Source organism: Sorex fumeus, unplaced genomic scaffold (genome assembly GCF_029834395.1).
Source record: "Sorex fumeus unplaced genomic scaffold, SorFum_2.1 ptg000002l, whole genome shotgun sequence".
NCBI lineage: Eukaryota > Metazoa > Chordata > Mammalia > Eulipotyphla > Soricidae > Sorex > Sorex fumeus.
This window is the reverse complement of record NW_026606059.1, coordinates 37,028,741-37,046,002: the sequence shown is the minus strand read 5'-3', so window position 1 is coordinate 37,046,002 and position 17,262 is coordinate 37,028,741. Positions and strand designations below refer to the sequence as shown.

Genomic DNA, 17,262 nt, shown 5'->3' with positions numbered 1-17,262 from the left:
GTTTCAGAAAGGCAAAAAAGCAATGCTTTGAACATGTGAACAAAACATAACACAAGAGATCAGACTGACATAAACAAAATTGGGCAAGTAATTATGTGTGATCATCTGTTAAGAAAAAGAGCATTAACAAAGCACAGACAGGGGCAATTGGAAAGTCCCAGAGATGGATTATGGTTATGTCCCTTGAACGGTTCTGATTCCAAACTAAGAGAAGTCATGTGGCAAATTCTAAGCAAATTAATGAATTGTTAGTAAACATATATTCAGAGGAAATATATGAAATTTTACCTAAATGTTCAATACCAAGCTTGTTTGTTAATTCCGCTAATTATTTCAGAAATTAGGAATCAGAATTTTTAGAGGCAAAATTATTAAAAAAGAAAAGTTTACTTAATTTTAACCAAACATGCCTTTGATGACAAGGCATAGTTAGCAGTGCACTCATCCTTAAAAGGAATATTCAGGGAGGTGAAGCATCCCCCGCCCCCACACCCACTCAGTCAGTAAGGAAATGGGAGCAAACACCTCATGAATCTAACATTCCCAAAGCAGATTTGTTGCAATAATTTAAATAAAACCTCTATAGAAATTAGTAGCATTAAATGAACAATCGCTTGCTGGTCCTGATGCCAAAATTTCCACTTATGTGCCCTCCAATCTCTTATGGCAGAAACAAACAATAAGATAGCAACAAAAAATCACTTGGTGCCCCTCTAGAAATCTACTTCCAAATCAAATGTCCTCCACCCCCACTGATTGTTCTAGGACTTCCCAGCACCCTTCAGAATCATCCCTCCGGGGAAACATAGTCCTCTTGCTTTTAAATCAGTCTCCTGTTGGTGAAGTTTGAATATAGAGACGAAGGGAACAATCTGACCTTTCATAATAATGAAATTAAGTGAAGATCAACCCAATCGAAAAGAAAAGGCTATTTATTCTGGGTTTGTTTACACAAGGAGTCAGTCACCACCACCACTTCTGTTTTGGCAGAGACTCAAAAGCAGGCACAGATGGAAGTTTGGTACTGAGACAAGGGAAGGCTGCAGGTTTTCCTGGATTGGAGGCAGGTAGGTTGCAAGGGGCAGACCAGGAGCAGCATTTCCCAAGCAGGCCACAGGACCCTGTAGAGGCCCTCAATATATTCCAAGGGAGCCCCAGAGAAAATAACTAGACCAAGGAGACAACTGGTAGGATGGGAGTGGGGAGCATGAGAAGAAAATAAGGTCAGAATGAAGCTGAGATAGGAAACGGGCTGAGAAATTCTAAACTAGAAATAGGGTGGATTAGAGCACCCTGTGACTGTCTCTGGTTGGTCCAACGAAAATGGGGACTACAGCGGGCATCAGTTATTATTATTATTATTATTTATTATTATTATTCTGACTACAGAAATTATTATTTAGCTTCCTGGATGGTGGCTAGAGATATAACCCGGTTTTTTTGATCATATATTGTAGGAAAGAAATATTTTTCATGGCTAGATAGCTACAAAGAAGTGATCGTTAATGTCAAGAGAGGGGTGCGGCAGAGTGATACCATTTCACCGAAACTCTTCAGTGCCACCCTCGAGAACATCATGCGACCACTGGAATGGGAAGGCATGGGAGTGAAGATAGATGGTCGGCAACTACACCACCTCCGCTTTGCTGATGACATTGTTTTAATAACACCAAACATCAGCCAAGCGGCACAAATGCTGGCCGACTTTGACCGTGAGTGTGGAAAGGTAGGACTACAGCTGAATCTTACGAAGACAATGTTTATGAGAAACAGTCTCTTTCCTGATGCCCCATTCGCTCTCAATGGAACGACCATCTCCGAATGCAACAGCTATGTGTACCTAGGTCGAGAGGTCAACATGACAAATGACCTGGCACCCGAGCTGCGCAGGAGGAAGAGAGTGGCTTGGAACGCCTTCAAGAACCTCGAAGAAATAGCTAAGAGGACGAAGAACCTCCGGCTCCGGGCACATCTCTTTGATTCCACTGTTCTTCCTACATTAACATATGCCTCAGAGACCTGGGCCCTACGCAAACAAGATGAGAACGCTATTCAGGTCTCCCAAAGAAGAATAGAAAGAGCTATGCTTGGAATATCACGTTTCACTCAAATGAGAGAGAGAATCCGGAGTTCTGACATCCGTCGAAGATCAAGAATCAGGGACGCTGTCTCATATGCCAAGGTGTTGAAAATCAGATGGGCTGGTCACGTAATGAGATTTAAAGACGACCGCTGGACTAGAGCTGTTACTGACTGGATTCCACGGGATGTCAAAAGACCACGTGGCCGCCCACCTACCAGATGGTCAGACTTCTTCGTCAAGATCATGAACGATCGGTTTGAGGCCCTTCATGTTCCCAGAGCGAACAGATGCCATTGGGTTACACTAGCACGCGACAGGGACAAATGGAGACGTTACTGGCGCCCGCTCGAGCAAATCGACAACTAACGGGAAGTTAAGTGATTAAGTGAAGATAGCTACAGGTTGTGGGAGAAAGATTTTCTCTCTAGCTGCACTAATTTTTACTTTGTATCTGCAGCCTTTTGTTCTGAGAGAAGGAAGAGGAGAAAGTGGTCCCAAGAGTCATCAGAGAAGAGTCTTGGAGAACTAATTGTGCTTTTCCAGAGAGGCAGAAGAGGGATTCTTCTAGATGAAAGACGAAATATGAGTCCAGATTTCCTGAAGAAACATCCAGATAGATGTTTCAGGAATCAGCGGGCAGAGGAAACCATATTTCTCACAGGCTGGTCTAGATTAGTAACTTGTTCAGTAGAGGAAGATAAAGGAAGGGAGACAGGAGGTAGTGACAACTGTCCTCTGTACTTTGTCATCTGAGACCAATGGCCCAAGCTCTTGATGCCCCATAAACTGTGGCTATGAGCTGATTTAAAGTAATTAAAAGATTGATGGAGGCACTCTCTGTTTATATAAAATTAATCACTTCACAGATAAGTTATAATGCATACATGCATATGGATATTTCTAACTTTATCTGTTTAATCTATTTGTCCATAACAGAGTAAGATCATAACCAACAGTATTTAGCACTAGAAGTGGCATACCAAGAATAGGCTAGATAATTATTCTGAAATATAATTATCTCAGTGATAAATATAATTATCACTATACAGTGAGTTCCCAGACATGGTCACAAAGCCAGTTCTTAGACAGTCAACAACCCCTGGCCATTGGTAAAAAGGGTCAGTATTTTTTCTTTGAGAAAGAAAATGACCTTTCAGACTTTGAAATAATTCTAGGTCTTGCTATATTTTCCTAATTGTCATCATATGCCATCTTACCACCTTGGCAGGGAACGAACTGTTCTTAAGGGCTCACATCTGATACACATAGGAACATTCATTATGAGAGTTGTGTTTTATTTTTAATTCTTACCCAAACCTTGCGAGGCAGAAGAAACCAAGGTAACTGTATTGAATTCAGAGGAAAAGAAAAATGGCTTGACTGTAACTCAGAAATAACTTGCCCAAGGTATTAGAACAAAAAGTAAAACAAACCTGATTGTAATTGTAGAGTTCTTCTAACAAGTTCACGTATAAATCATAAAATCACATTTTTTTGAGTTCCTTGAATCCCTGTTAATTTTCTGTCAATTTTAGTAAAATTATCATTGGAATTCACAAGGTTTAAAGTTCCATTTAGAAAAATAACATGAAGTCATTAAGCGTAATAAGGAGCTGCTTCCAGTACTTCTTTATGCTGCAATCCTTTTATATAAATTCATTTTGTTTTTATATGGAGTTCTAATCCTCTTAATTTATAGCTTAATTCCACTGCAAATATGTTTTGTCTTTTTCTCAATGCATTTTATTTCAAAAGCAGTTCAGTGAAAAGATTCAAACATTTAATCACAGAATTGCTGAACCACTCATGTATTAATGGATAAAGTCTTCTTTTTATCCAGGTGACATTACTCACATACAATGGATTTCCTAATTAATAAAAGCCACAGTCTTAATGAAAATGACAAAGAGCATCACTCTAATCCATCATTCTTATACACCATGTCACATCATTGGCAAAATATTGCCTGGTACTCCTCCATCTGTAGTATAACTACACTTTGAAGAAAACTTCTCTGTAATATTATTTATATCAGAAAAACTACACTGAAAAGCTTACAAAAAGGATATAAAAATTTTCTTCTTAAAGAAAACAAAGAGTCAGGGAGCAGGAAAAAGCAAATAGAAAAGGGGCACTTATAGATTTCAATTGCTTCTGGTTGTTGTTTCAGCATTCCATTAGTGATTTCTAAGCATGCCTGTTTACGTCTAAATATGCCACTGGCTAAGGCACTTGCCTTTCATGTGGCCGACCCTGGTTTGTTCCATCCCTGGTACCCCATATGGTTCCTGGAGCACTGCCTGGAATTATTCCTGAGTGCAGATGAGTGCAGAGCCAGGAGTAACCCCAGAGTGTGGCTCCCCCAAACAAACACAAACAAAAAGGGAAGAGCAGAATTGTTAGGTATGGTGGTTTTTCTCTTGTTTGAAGAGATGATTTCTATCTGTAACCTAGCAAAGACTCAGATCTATTTTTTATTTTAATTTCCCTGGTAAATAACAGTGAGGCTTTTAGGGATGTAACTCACAAGTAGGTAACTTGGCAGGCACCAACTCAATTCAAATGAAAGTGTGCCTAAAGAAGAAATTCCACAAGAATATTTGTCTCTATTTTTTTTTTTCAGTGACTTGTATAGCCCCTCACAGTTGCCAAACTGCAAACTACACAGCAAGGGGGAACCATGAAAATTCAACAAGAGGGAAAAACAGATGATGCACTTTACTGATCGCTGTTTCTGTCCTTGAAGAAAATTGCCCTCTATTTTTTTTAAAAACGCGCAATGGGAATAATTTAAATGAAAATGTGCCATTCACAGTAGTTAATCTGCGTATAAGGGCCAGAAGATGGGTAATTATTCTAAAAGGATTTTGGTTAAAAGTCACGGCTACCAGATCTTAAAGCTTTATATTTTAAAGTCTTAATGCCTGAGCGATGATCCATGATCCATCTCATTCAAACCTGTAATTTGAAAATGGATGAAAATCCTGATGTGCGAGTGTGTGTTCATTTCTGTACCCAGAGTAATGGCTCTGGGGCTCCCCACTCAATACTCTCTTTCTTGTCACACTCACTATTGGGCAACTGGTCACCATAAAATTGCTCCTGTTCATAAGTCAGATACAATATCAACACTGCTGCAAAGAAAAGTGAAACACAATCACAAATCTGTGAGCTTTAAAGATAAGCTCTCCCGCACTGAGATTTCCTTGCTATGGGAGGACTGCATGATTAAAACCCAGGTCGCGCTTTTCTACCTAAATAAAGAAGAATTTAAAGCAAGCATGGTTACACCCAAGAACCTTAGGGAAGTAAATTTGAAATTAAGACTCGACTGGCAAAAGAGAGAATGTCATGGGACAGAAGAACAGACGCCGCACAGATGGAAGTGGAGGCTATCAAGTCCAGTGAAGTGAGTGAGAAGGAAAGGGAAAGAGAACAACCCCGCTCAGGTGGGACTGAAAGACACACAGTGAGGCAGCAACAAAGGATCAAAGGCAGAACTCAACTACACAACTGAGTTTGTACGGGAGGGGTGGAAAGGAGGGATGTTGGGGGTCTTTGGGGGATGGAGGTGGTTACCCTAGTGATGGGTGTGGTGTAGGAATTATGTGAATGAGAACTATTATTAACAGTATTGTAAGCCATAGCCTCTCAATAGCAATAAAGATATTGTTCTTACTGGAGGACACAAAAAGTCGGGCTACACAATGTCTTATAAAATCAGCCAAGCTGAGTGAGGCAAAAAAAGTATAGTCAATGTGACATCTGCACTGGTTTGTTCATTGTAGCACTGTTTACAATAGCTAGAATCTGGAAAAAACTGAGTGCCCCAGAACAGAGGACTGGTTAAAGAAACTTTGGTACATCTACACAATGGAGAACTATGTAGCTGTTAGAAAAGATGAAGTCACGAAATTGACATACAAGTGGTACTTACAACATGGAAAGTATTATGCTAAGCGAAATAAGTCAGAAAGAAAGGGACAGATATAGAAAGATTACATTCATCTGGGGAACATAAAGTAACAAAATAGGAGACTAACACCTAAGAAGAATAGCTGAGATAAGTACCAGGAGGTTTACTCCATGGCTTGGAGGCCAGCCACACACGCTAGGGGAAAAGGCAGCTCAGATATAGAAGGGAGCACCAAATAAAGGGTGTTGGGAGGATCCTCCCACGATTGGAGATTCATGCTGAAAGTAGACTATAGACCGAACATGACTGCCCCTCAATGCCTATTTTGCAAAACACAGCACTCAAAAGAAGAGAGAAAACAAAAGGGAATGCCCTGCCACAGAGGCGGGGTGGGATGGGGGGGATGGGCGGTGGGAGAGATACTGGGATCAGTGGTGGTGAAGAATGGGCACTGGTGGAGGGATTGGTACTTGATCATTGTATAACTGAAACCCAAGCACAAAAATTTGTAAGTCTACAACTGTACCTCATGGTGTTTCACTAATAAAAATTTAAAAAAAAATCAGCCAAGCTGATCTGAGTGGAAAAGTGAAAAACCAAAATGCCCAAAGAGGAAGTGGAATTTCCTCGGATGGCAGGAAAGCAGCCTGTGCTACTCTCTGATTTCAGAAATACTCTATCTACCTCTTTAAGCCACAGATCACTGAAAACTCAAAGAATCCAGCATCTAGACACTACCTCTGCTGCTCTTAGAACTGTCAAACAAATATTATTTATTACTGATAAAAATATTTTCACTTTTATTTGTTCAGTGGGGGGATGTTTAGGCCACACTCTGCAATGCTCAGGGCTGACTCCTGGCTCTGCACTCAAGGATCCCTCTGGATGGTGATTGGGGGACTGATGGTATATCAGGATAGAACCTGGGTCAGTCACATACAAAATCCTCACTGGCTGTTCTACCACTCTGTCCCCTTACTGTGATTCTTCCTTCTTCAGTTATTGATTTAGCTCAGGGATCTACATCCCTCTAGAAAATACAATGGATTTAGAAGGTTCTAACCCTTCTCTGGCTCAGGGCTTGTTCTGTGGGGATGGCAGGAATATCTCCGAGCACCTCATTGCTCCATCCACAGTGGGCTCAACACAACCTACAGGTAGGTCCCCTGGTTTATAGAAAGCTACACTTTTTCAGAAGCTGGGAGCTTGTTGCAGCCTGTATCCAACAACTAAGTTTCTCAGATTCCCTTGAAATGAATGGACAATGCCCGAGGAATATGATTATGATCAACAGTATGAGGGCTGCTAGGTATCTGTACGTAGCAGGGCGAAACTCGAATTGGTGTGGGGGTGCAACAACATTATGAGCCTCTTACACAACCACTGTGCAATGAGCCAGCACAAAGACAGAGCTGACCAGACTCTGCTCCTGAAGGCACTTCCCCTGCAGTCTTCTGTATTCCAAGTTGATCCAATTCCCTCTTGATTAGGCTGGTTCAAATTCACGCATTTCTGATACTTGAACCTGGAGGTATGCTACAATCTACAGTAGGAAAATGAACTCACAGGACCAAGGAAAAGAAAGAAGAGTTTTCAAGGTAAAGGAGGATGAGAAAAGCTCAATATGATATAATGTATAAGTAGGATGGGATGATATAAACGAAACCATCATTGAGATTGCTAAATGTAGCAGACTGATGAAGGGAAATGCTTTTTCTGTGCCTTTTCTGCTTTGGATAAAGAACTTCTTTAAATCAATCTGTGTTTACTGTGATTACAAAGTTTCTCTGATCTATTAAAACGCTAACTGATCACAACATAGTTTACAACCGGATTATGATTATAAAGTATGCATTTGTTTTTTAAATTTATTTTAATACAGACAAAAATCCACAACTAGTGATACAATTCTAGAGTTGAAATTGATTGGATAACAAAACTCCAATATTAAAATTGATAAGTATAAAATCAATTTTTATGCGAACATTGTGTATTTCATCATGGGATTGTTAAGTCCTTCTCTTAAGAATTTAATAATCTGTAAGTAGTTGAGGGTTCTGCATTATTGATTTTGTTTGTTGAGTTTAGTTGACCTCTATGTTACTTTACCATCTAATCTGGTGTGCTCCTAATAGGATTTCACTATTGAGGAATTAGGTATTGCATGGCATTGTAATGAAAAACAGTAAACATGGCTGAATATGACTAGTTATTTAAATAAGACATTTGGCTTGCTTTTCAAGCCCTATTCTCCCTTGAACACACATCTAGATTGCTTGTCTTGTCTCTGCTTGATCTTCAAGCCTGCGTTCTCTCCCAAGCAACTATTCTCTTCCATCACATCTTCCTCCTTCATATCTTCCTAACCAATTTTTGTTCAATAAAAACTATCTTGCTTCACTAAAAATAAATAAATAAATAAATAAATAAGGCTTTCCTCCAGGAAGACTAAATTTATCATTTAAGTTTTAAGTCTTATACATTTTGTTCAAGACATTCTTTAAACAAAAAAGATATACAGAATTTAAAACATGTACTAAAGACAAAGAATTTAAGATGCCTCTGTCTATCCATCACTCAGAACTTAAATTTTTGAAAATTCTTTCACTCCTATTTTTTCTTCTCACTGATTTCATATGAGTGAACAACCAATATGGTCTGGTGGCAAGAACAACCCACAAGTCCTGCATTTGTGCGACCTTATCTTATCTGAAAGGTCTAGGTAGAGGGATTTGTTAAGCTATATTAATACCAGAGCTTTAGATTAGAACAGTAGTTCAAAACTAATGTCCTTCCAAAAGGTGGAAAAACTTGAGTATGCATGAAGAGAAGGAAGAATATGACTTGACGGTAAGAGACTGACTAAATGGAGTATGTGATGACTAGAATTCAGAATCACAAAACTGCTTAAAAAGCTCCTGTGAAACCATTATCTCTTAGCTCTTTATATCAGAGAACTAAAAATCTCAGGCCAGATATTGCTAATATCACTTTAATTTTTGGAACCTGACAAGACTGAATAGAGGCCTTCAAATATGGGTGACCTTGTCCTGGGAGATACATTTTCATGATATGATGAGGCACCAGATGAACTATTATTTGTTTTGGGTGGGCCTCCCAGACGTTCTCAGCAGACATGGAGGCCCCTCTTGGTCATAATTTGCCCTGTTGTGTGAATCTGACTATTCAACGCTCTGGCCTGGCAACTAGTGATGCTGGGGATTTGAGGGTTATACCTGGTTGGTGCATGAGGCAGGGGGTGGTGGTTAAGTATTGGGGATCAAATTCGGGACCTAGCACATGGAAGGTGTCTAGTCCTTTGAACTATCTCCTACTCCCCTAGATTACTTATCAATGAGGTTAATTTTAGTAATTTAGTTATGTGCCAGTAACTATCAGCTGTTATTTTTTGGTTATAGAACTCCTGATGAAAACACAAGGGATAGCCTAGGGCATGATAAGAAGTAAAGCGTACCTTTACAGAGTGCCTAAAATCCTGAAAACTTCGGAATGATAAGAGTGGTGTTAAGGGCATACTCCTGGCTCTGTGCTCATGGATCACTCCTAGAAGTGCTCAGGGAAGTATATGCAGTGTGGGGATTCAACAGGGGGTAGTTGCTTGCAAAGCAATCTATTTAATTCCTTTATTGTCTCCCTGGTCACTTTAAATTATTTTAATGAGGTATGTGGAAGGAAAAGGGGTAACTAGCCTGAGGATGGCACTCGTCACTAAAAACAACTAGTTATTAGAAGTTTGGAACATTTAGTGGTACTTTCTGATCATTGGAAAGTGGCAAAGGGCAGAAATTTAGCTCTTTGAAGGGACCACTAAGTAAATGATGCTTGGAGGGCTCGCTCGGGATGGGAGATGCGTGCTGAAAGTAGACTATAGATCAAATATGATGGCCACTTACTACCTGCATTGCAAATCATAATACCCAAAAGGAGAGAGAGAGAGTAAAAGGGAATGTGCCTGCCAGAAAGGCGGGGGGGGGGGGGAGGTGAGAGGGAATGGAGTGGTAGGAGGCATACTGGGAACATTGGTAGTGGAGAATGGGCACTGGTGGAGGGATGGGTACTTGATCATTGTATAACTGAAATATAATCATAAAAGTTTGTAAGTCTATAACTGTATCTCATGGTGATTCATTTAAAAACAAAAAAAGGCAAGAAAAAAATCTCTCTAGGGACTGGCGGTCGGTCGTACAATCAACAGATGTGAGGTCCCTCATCAGGGGAAGCTTCTTTTAGGATAAACTCATTCAGCAAGAAGACCCGCCTGAGGGAGAAATACCATCTACAGGAGCCTTTTTCCTTTCCTTACTCCAAAAACCATTTAAACATTCATCTTAATTCTACTTCTTAATAATATTAGTCATTTTGTATGCACATAGTAAGAGATACATTAAGCTTGTAGGGTGACTCTCCTGGGGATATCTCGCTGTAGATCCCAGACTACAGTGCTCAGGTCAGGTTAATCATTCTTAACCCTAGCAGGGTCCTAATGCAGTTATTACTCTTTGGATCATGACAGAATTTGTCTATGACCATGTTTCTAACTCTTACTTAAGTATTATGGCACTTGGCCTGGCCCATTTCGATGCCAGGGTAGCTCACAGCTTTCCCTGGGTCCATCCAGTCCCTTGCTGGGACCCTGCTTTTGAAGTATACTAGGAATTAAAGGCAACTGAGGCTTAAGTTGAGAAAACAGATGCCCAAGAATGTATTATTATTGGGAGTCAGTTAACTCTCAAGTTACAAAAACATAGCATTAACTATCTTCCTGTGTCTATACAAAAAAGGACACTGCTCTGACGTAAATTATGCAAAAGGACATAGAAAAAGGAGAAAAAGCAATATTTACAAAATCAGAGATTTCTGAGGAATTTGACTTTACAAATCATAGGTACTTCTTAGGGGAAAATGGTGATTAACTGGTTGGGGAAGAGAGCACAGAGAAGGGGTTATAGATAAACACAGGGAATGGGAGTGCCTTGGGAGCACTGTGATAGGTCTAACCCAATAAAACCTAAGTTCCCTGTGGCAAGGGAGACAGGACATACCAATGTTAAACCTAAAATGTTTAGAGGTATATTCCAAATCATACCAATGTTATCCAACATAAAAGTCTAAAACAATTTATATCTTCCAACCCCATTTTATAAAAAACTTTATTTTTAAGTTATCCATTTAGCACACAATAGATGTCTTGTTTTTAAAACCCTTGTAAATTATAAAGAATTATATTATCATCTTCCCCCTGCCCCTAAAAAAAAGCCCCCAAACTCCTTGGGTTCACTCAATAATTTTTAAGAGTGTTAAGAGGTTCTAAAGTCAAAATGTTTGAAAACTACTGTTCAAGACAAATTCCTTTCTTTACCTACTAACCTTCTGGCTGATAAAATGAAAGGATTGTTTTTTGCAAATTTCTTTTTTAATGTCACTGAAAATAAAGTTTATTGACTCCCCAGTAGTTCTTTCCATGAGAGATATTATCTGATTTTGAATGAGAGAATAAAGTGTGAGGAGATACTCACTTTAACCAATTCGGTGTAGCCTGTCTCTTTGGGGGTCCACCAGGGCTGTGCTTTCAGTCCTTGCACGTTATAGAGCGAGCGCTGCCAAACAGATGCAAAATGTCCCCTCTTGTGTCCCAGCTCGTACCACTTATATGCCTGAAAGAACAGGGAAAGTGAGTCACTATGAAGCAATTTTATCCATATTACATTAAAATTACTTGAATATTACTTTTGGATATCTAAATACCTTGCTAATCAGAAGCCCAAATCTGTTACACTGGTGGAACTATTTGATTTCATTGGACTGCTGATTATGACCTACTATTATAAGTACATTTATTTTATTTTTTCACTTTTAGATTTTAAGTTCTGTGTGAACAAGAGTCATGCTCCATTATCTTAATTTCTCCTAGTGAACCCAGCAGCTAGGGCTTATCTGTTAAGTGGGTAAATAATGTCACTGTCACTGTCACTGTCCTCCCATTGTTCACTGATTTGCTGGAGCGGGCCCAGTAACGTCTCCATTGTGAGACTTCTTGTTACTGTGTCTGGCATATCGAATATGTCACGGTTAGCTTGTCAGGCTTTGCTGTGTGGGCGAGATACTCTCAGTAGCTTGTCGGGTTCTCCAAGAGGGACAGAGGAATAGAACTGGGGTCGGCCAACCCGGCCGCCTGCAAGGCAAACACCCTACCTGCTGTGCTGTTGCTCCAGCACTAAATGTTTCTATTTAGACTATATTTCTATTTTAGCTTTCACTTCGTAGGTTCTTTTCCCTTGAAAAGTAAAGGATCATTATTTAAAAAATGGCCTCAATGGTATTTGCCTTTGCTGAACTATAATACTGAAATGGAGAACAATTTTTCTTTTCCTCTTTTTTTGAGTTGGGGGGCACTCCTGGTTTCAGGGCTTAGTCCCAACTCTGCTCAGATACCATCCCTGAAAGGCTTGGGGAACCATACGAGGTGCAAGCGATCAAACCCAGGTCGCCCACATGCAACAAAGCACCGGATCTGCTGTAGTACTGCTCAGCCTCATAAAACAATTTCTTTTCACATGCATATTCCTTCCATGTTCATCTTGAAGCAAGTTATCCAAACTTAACAGAACAGAAATTCTCTATAAAATGTAGTAGCAGAAAAGAAAATTTCACTTGGCAATACATGTTTTCATTTGGCAATAAATATACTGTTATCCCATATTAGATTTTTTTTAAAAGACAATTTTACTTTATAAAAATATTTTGCCATAAGGGATAACACTCACTGCTTAAGGCTAGTGTAATATGATACTTCGAGCCTCCAGGCCGACTAGCCTTTTCACAGGGCCAGCTGGCTACAGAGAATCTCTTCCATATGCCTCCTTGAGTGATGCCCCAGCGCTGTGTTCTAGTGGTCCTCCTGTGCTCCCTGCATTGTGCTTGCTCTTTTGTTTTGGCATGGAGCACTTGACTCTCCGTATACTCACCAGTATCATTTTCACAATCGAAGTCCAATCTACTGGTGACTTTGCAAGGTTATTTCAAATACAAATTTCAATTAATTAAAATAGACATTTAGTAAGACTGATTAAGAAGACATCCAAGAAGAAAATACTCATAAATTTTTATATAAAAAATGCAATTTTTTTTTCCTTTTTTGGTCATACAGGGGTTACTCCTGGCTCATGCGCTCAGGAATTACTCCTGGCGGTGCTCAGGGGACCATATGGGATGCTGGGAAATGAACCCGGGTCAGCCGCGTGCAAGGCAAACACCCTACCACTATCACTCCAGCCTCTAAAAAATGCAATTAAAAAAAAGTCCTAAAATTATTTTTTATCAAGATTTCTGGAGCGATAGCACAGCGGGTAGGGCGTTTACCTTACACGCGGCCAACATGGCCAACCCGCGTTCGATTCCTCCGCCCCTCTCGGAGAGCCCGGCAAGCTACCGAGAGTATTCGATATGCCAGACACAGTAACAACAAAGTCTCCAATGGAGACGTTACTGGGCCCGCTCGAGCAAATCGACGATCAACGGGAGGGCCTTTACCTTTTACCTTTATCAAGATTTCATTTGTTAGGGTGATGTCATACTTTAGCAAATTTTTCAGTTTGCTATATCTTTTTACTTGTATATTCTCAGTTGATCTTTCTAATAATCCCAAATATCTCCATTTTATAGAGGTTGAAGCTGGTTTAAAAAGGTCTATATATCTCGAACTATTACCCAGAGCTATATATGAAACTTAATCTTTATAGCACTAAAAAGCCTCAAGCAAACTCTCAAAGTGATCTAATCATCTTTCTCAATAGTATTTCACTTTAAGAACATATAGGTTAAACTTGAAAAAATATTTATGGAGCTGGGGATAGAATCAGAGAGAGTCACCCGTGGACATATGTTCTAACACCTGCTCACATCCCTGCCTGGTATATGAAACATTCATATACTTGCCTCAATATACATGGTAAAGTTGTAAACCATTAGATAATTTCCTTGAAACAAAAACACACTTAAAATGGCTAATTATTCCTTGATAAATTTTTCATTGAAATTAATCCTACTCTTCTAGCTCTTCTGGTGTAAGTTATTTCCTACACCTTTCAGCATTATAGTAAACAACAATATTAATTACAACGAATGGAGTTTAAGTACAAGTCACTGGGAGTACTCCTGAACTCCACAGGGTATGTTCCCACACCAAAATTAGGAGAGAGGGGTAGGGAAGAGGGGAGTGAGGGGAAGAGAGAGAAAGAGAGAGAGAGAGAATGAGAGAGAGATAGAGAGAGAAATTTAAAGTTCGAATTCATGAAGTAGAAGTCCGAGATTTTGGAAATAGCTTCCAGACTTGTCTAGGCAAGTAACTTTACTGAAATGACATTCTTAAATGCCCTGTAATACCTTTTCTTATAGTCAAAAGTATAACCAAAGTATAACCACATTTAAAAAACTGCCCTTAATTACATAGTACTCTGTTACTTACTTTTTGGTTTTGGGGTCATATGTTCTATTCAGTGGTGCTCAGGGCTTACTCATGTCTCTGTGCTCAGGGATCACTCCTGGCAGTGCTTGGGGGCTCACCTCAGGTCCAGGATTGAACCCCAGGGTCAGCCATGTGCAAACTCTCTCTGTACTACATCTCACTCTATCTTAGTCCTTTCTTATCTGACTTTTGAGAAACTAAACCATGATAATATATCAGAAGCTTCAAAAATCATTACTAATAATATCCTTAATTACAGAGAAGAACCCAATAATTTTATTGTTAAATATAAATACCCGTACAGTTACTAATGCTAGAAAATCAATCATCAAATTAGAATCCTATGACAATTTCCTAATTACTGTTGCCATTTCATATTTCTAAAAACTAAAATAAAAAAAACCTTTGATTTTAAGCCTTCTTAAATGTGCATAACCAACATTTTCTACACTTCACTTTTTTTTGGCCAGGTACAGTTTATAAGCATGCATACACATACTCATTCACATACCCAAAATTTAATAGAAGATCCAGGTAATGACCTGTCACACATGGCCCAAGTCACAGCTTGTGCCATCTGAAATGTCGTACACCTTGGGATACTGGAAATATGATATGTGTGTGTGTGTGTGTGTGTGTGTGTGTGTGTGTGAGATATGTACACACCAGCATGATCAGGGCTAACTCCTAGCTCTGACTCTGAAATCACTTCTGGCAGGCTCAGGAAGGTCATGTGGGGACCTGGGGATCAAACCCGAGTCAACTTCTTTCAAGCCAAGTGCCTTATCCACAGTTCTATCTCTCTGGCCCAAGGATTCATGCTTTGGAGAGAAATGCTGGCTACAACTGGCTTGTGGGGCAGAGTGAATACCACCACTTGCAAATAGGACTTCATCTTTAGTTGATACCACGGGGTTTGGGAGCATCGAATGGTGTAGAACAAAGTCTTAATTAAGCAAATGAAACAAACATAAAATAACTCACCAAACACACAAAAATCCATCCAGATTTTATAGAAATCATGAAGTAGAAGGTAGCAAGGGTTGGAAAATCTATAAATTCCTAAAGACAACCTAATGATTGTCTTCCTAAAAATGCAAAGCCCTGTAAACTTTTCAAAATTAAGGACTGTGCTGTTTGTTGCATATTAATAATTGATATTAAAGTTCCATATTTTTCAAATCTCAAACTCTTTGTACCAATATTTATCAGTGAATTCTTTGTCCTTGAAGTTAGGGTTTTTTTCATCTAAAATGTAAGACTAAATTACAGACTTCTCTTATTTGTCTTTGCTCAGGACTCTCAACTGTTCAAGGATAAATTAATTAGTGACAATTACACTTATAGCATTTATCAGTGTTATATATGCTAGCAAAATCTTTTTTACCCCTACCACTCAAAGTAAATATTAGATATTTTCATTCAAAACAATAAAAGAATATATTGTTATTAACAAGCAATTCTTCCCTGCTTTTTTTCACTTCTACACTTGATCTTAACCCAAAGCATGAAAACCATTGCTTCATTACTAATGTCTCACTGTCTTATTAGGTCCCGCCAATCATGTTAGATTGTGAGAATGAAGGGATTTGAAGAATATGATGTCATGACTAATGATCCATATTTAAAGAAGCTGACAATAAACTCAGCAAAAGGTAGAAATTACAGTTTTAACTACTATATATACTTTTTTGTGTCGGTTCCCATTATTATTATAGCTCCAGGTATTCTTCTGAAACTTGCTATTAAATAATTTCAGAAGGTAATTTACACAATTGACTACTGGGTTTAATATGATTAGCAATCAACTGAATAAAGCTTTCATTCTAAAAGAAATTACTTTTTATACCATATATTATATTTATAAAACAAATAAAAATCTAGGTAAAATGTTTTAAAATACTTAAAAATTTCAGACATTTCATAATTTCTAATGCAATGCTATCACTGTAAGCACAGATACAAACATAAAAACAAACACATACCAAAAATAAACAAATACATGCACAAACACACATATAGAGATACATACTACACTAATTTAGACAGAGTGTCTATTTTTTAAGTAATTAGTAGGAACTATGAATTGTATCCAAAAATAGTTTTGTTGGCGATAGAGCTAATACAGAAAGTGGGTGCTTGCCTTTCATGCAATCCCCAGGATTGCATATAATTCCCCCAAACACCACTAGAGGTGATCACTGAGCAAAGAGCCTGTGGTAGACCCTGAGAAATCCCTCTTCCAAAGAAAAAAAAAAGAGAAAGTAATTTTTTATTAAATAAGCACCTTCAAAAATATGTGACTAAAATATATTTTATAAACTTTCTTCTAAAAATCATTATGACCCTGGGTCCCTAGCATATGATCTACTGATGTCTGATCACCAGCGCCACATATGGAATGACCCAGATCACTGCTGGGAGTGATCCTGAGCACAGAACCAGGAGCAAGACCTGAGTATCATCAAGTGTGGCCCCCAACTCCCAACCCCTAATCAAACAAGTCCAAAACCAAACCAAAATTAAAAAATCACCATAATTGCCACTATACTCACAAGCTATTCTCTGTTAGATGAACAAGAATTTCACTAATTCTTTACCTCTTTGTTCCCAACCCTCTGCATGGCATCTCCCAGGTGGAAATAGAATCGCCCGTCATCTGTACCAGGATCCCCAGATTCTATTCCTTCCTGTGGAAAGAACAGTGGCAGTATTTAGGAAAGAATTAAATAAATTTAATTCATTGTCTTACCTAATCATCACACACCATTCAACAAA

The 17,262-nt window shown here is 38.9% G+C and overlaps 1 protein-coding gene across 5 annotated transcripts in view; it reads right to left on the bottom strand.

The window, feature by feature from the left end:
• Positions 1 to 17,262, bottom strand: part of ASPH (aspartate beta-hydroxylase) — a 235,787-nt gene that overhangs the window by 38,641 nt on the left and 179,884 nt on the right. For all 5 annotated transcript variants that reach the window (XM_056113451.1, XM_056113434.1, XM_056113458.1 and 2 more), the window contains 2 exons: positions 17,085 to 17,174; positions 11,537 to 11,674 (listed from right to left, as the gene is read on the bottom strand). In XM_056113451.1, coding sequence (XP_055969426.1) covers positions 11,537 to 11,674; positions 17,085 to 17,174 — 228 coding nt within the window. The remainder of the gene's footprint in view (positions 1 to 11,536; positions 11,675 to 17,084; positions 17,175 to 17,262) is intronic.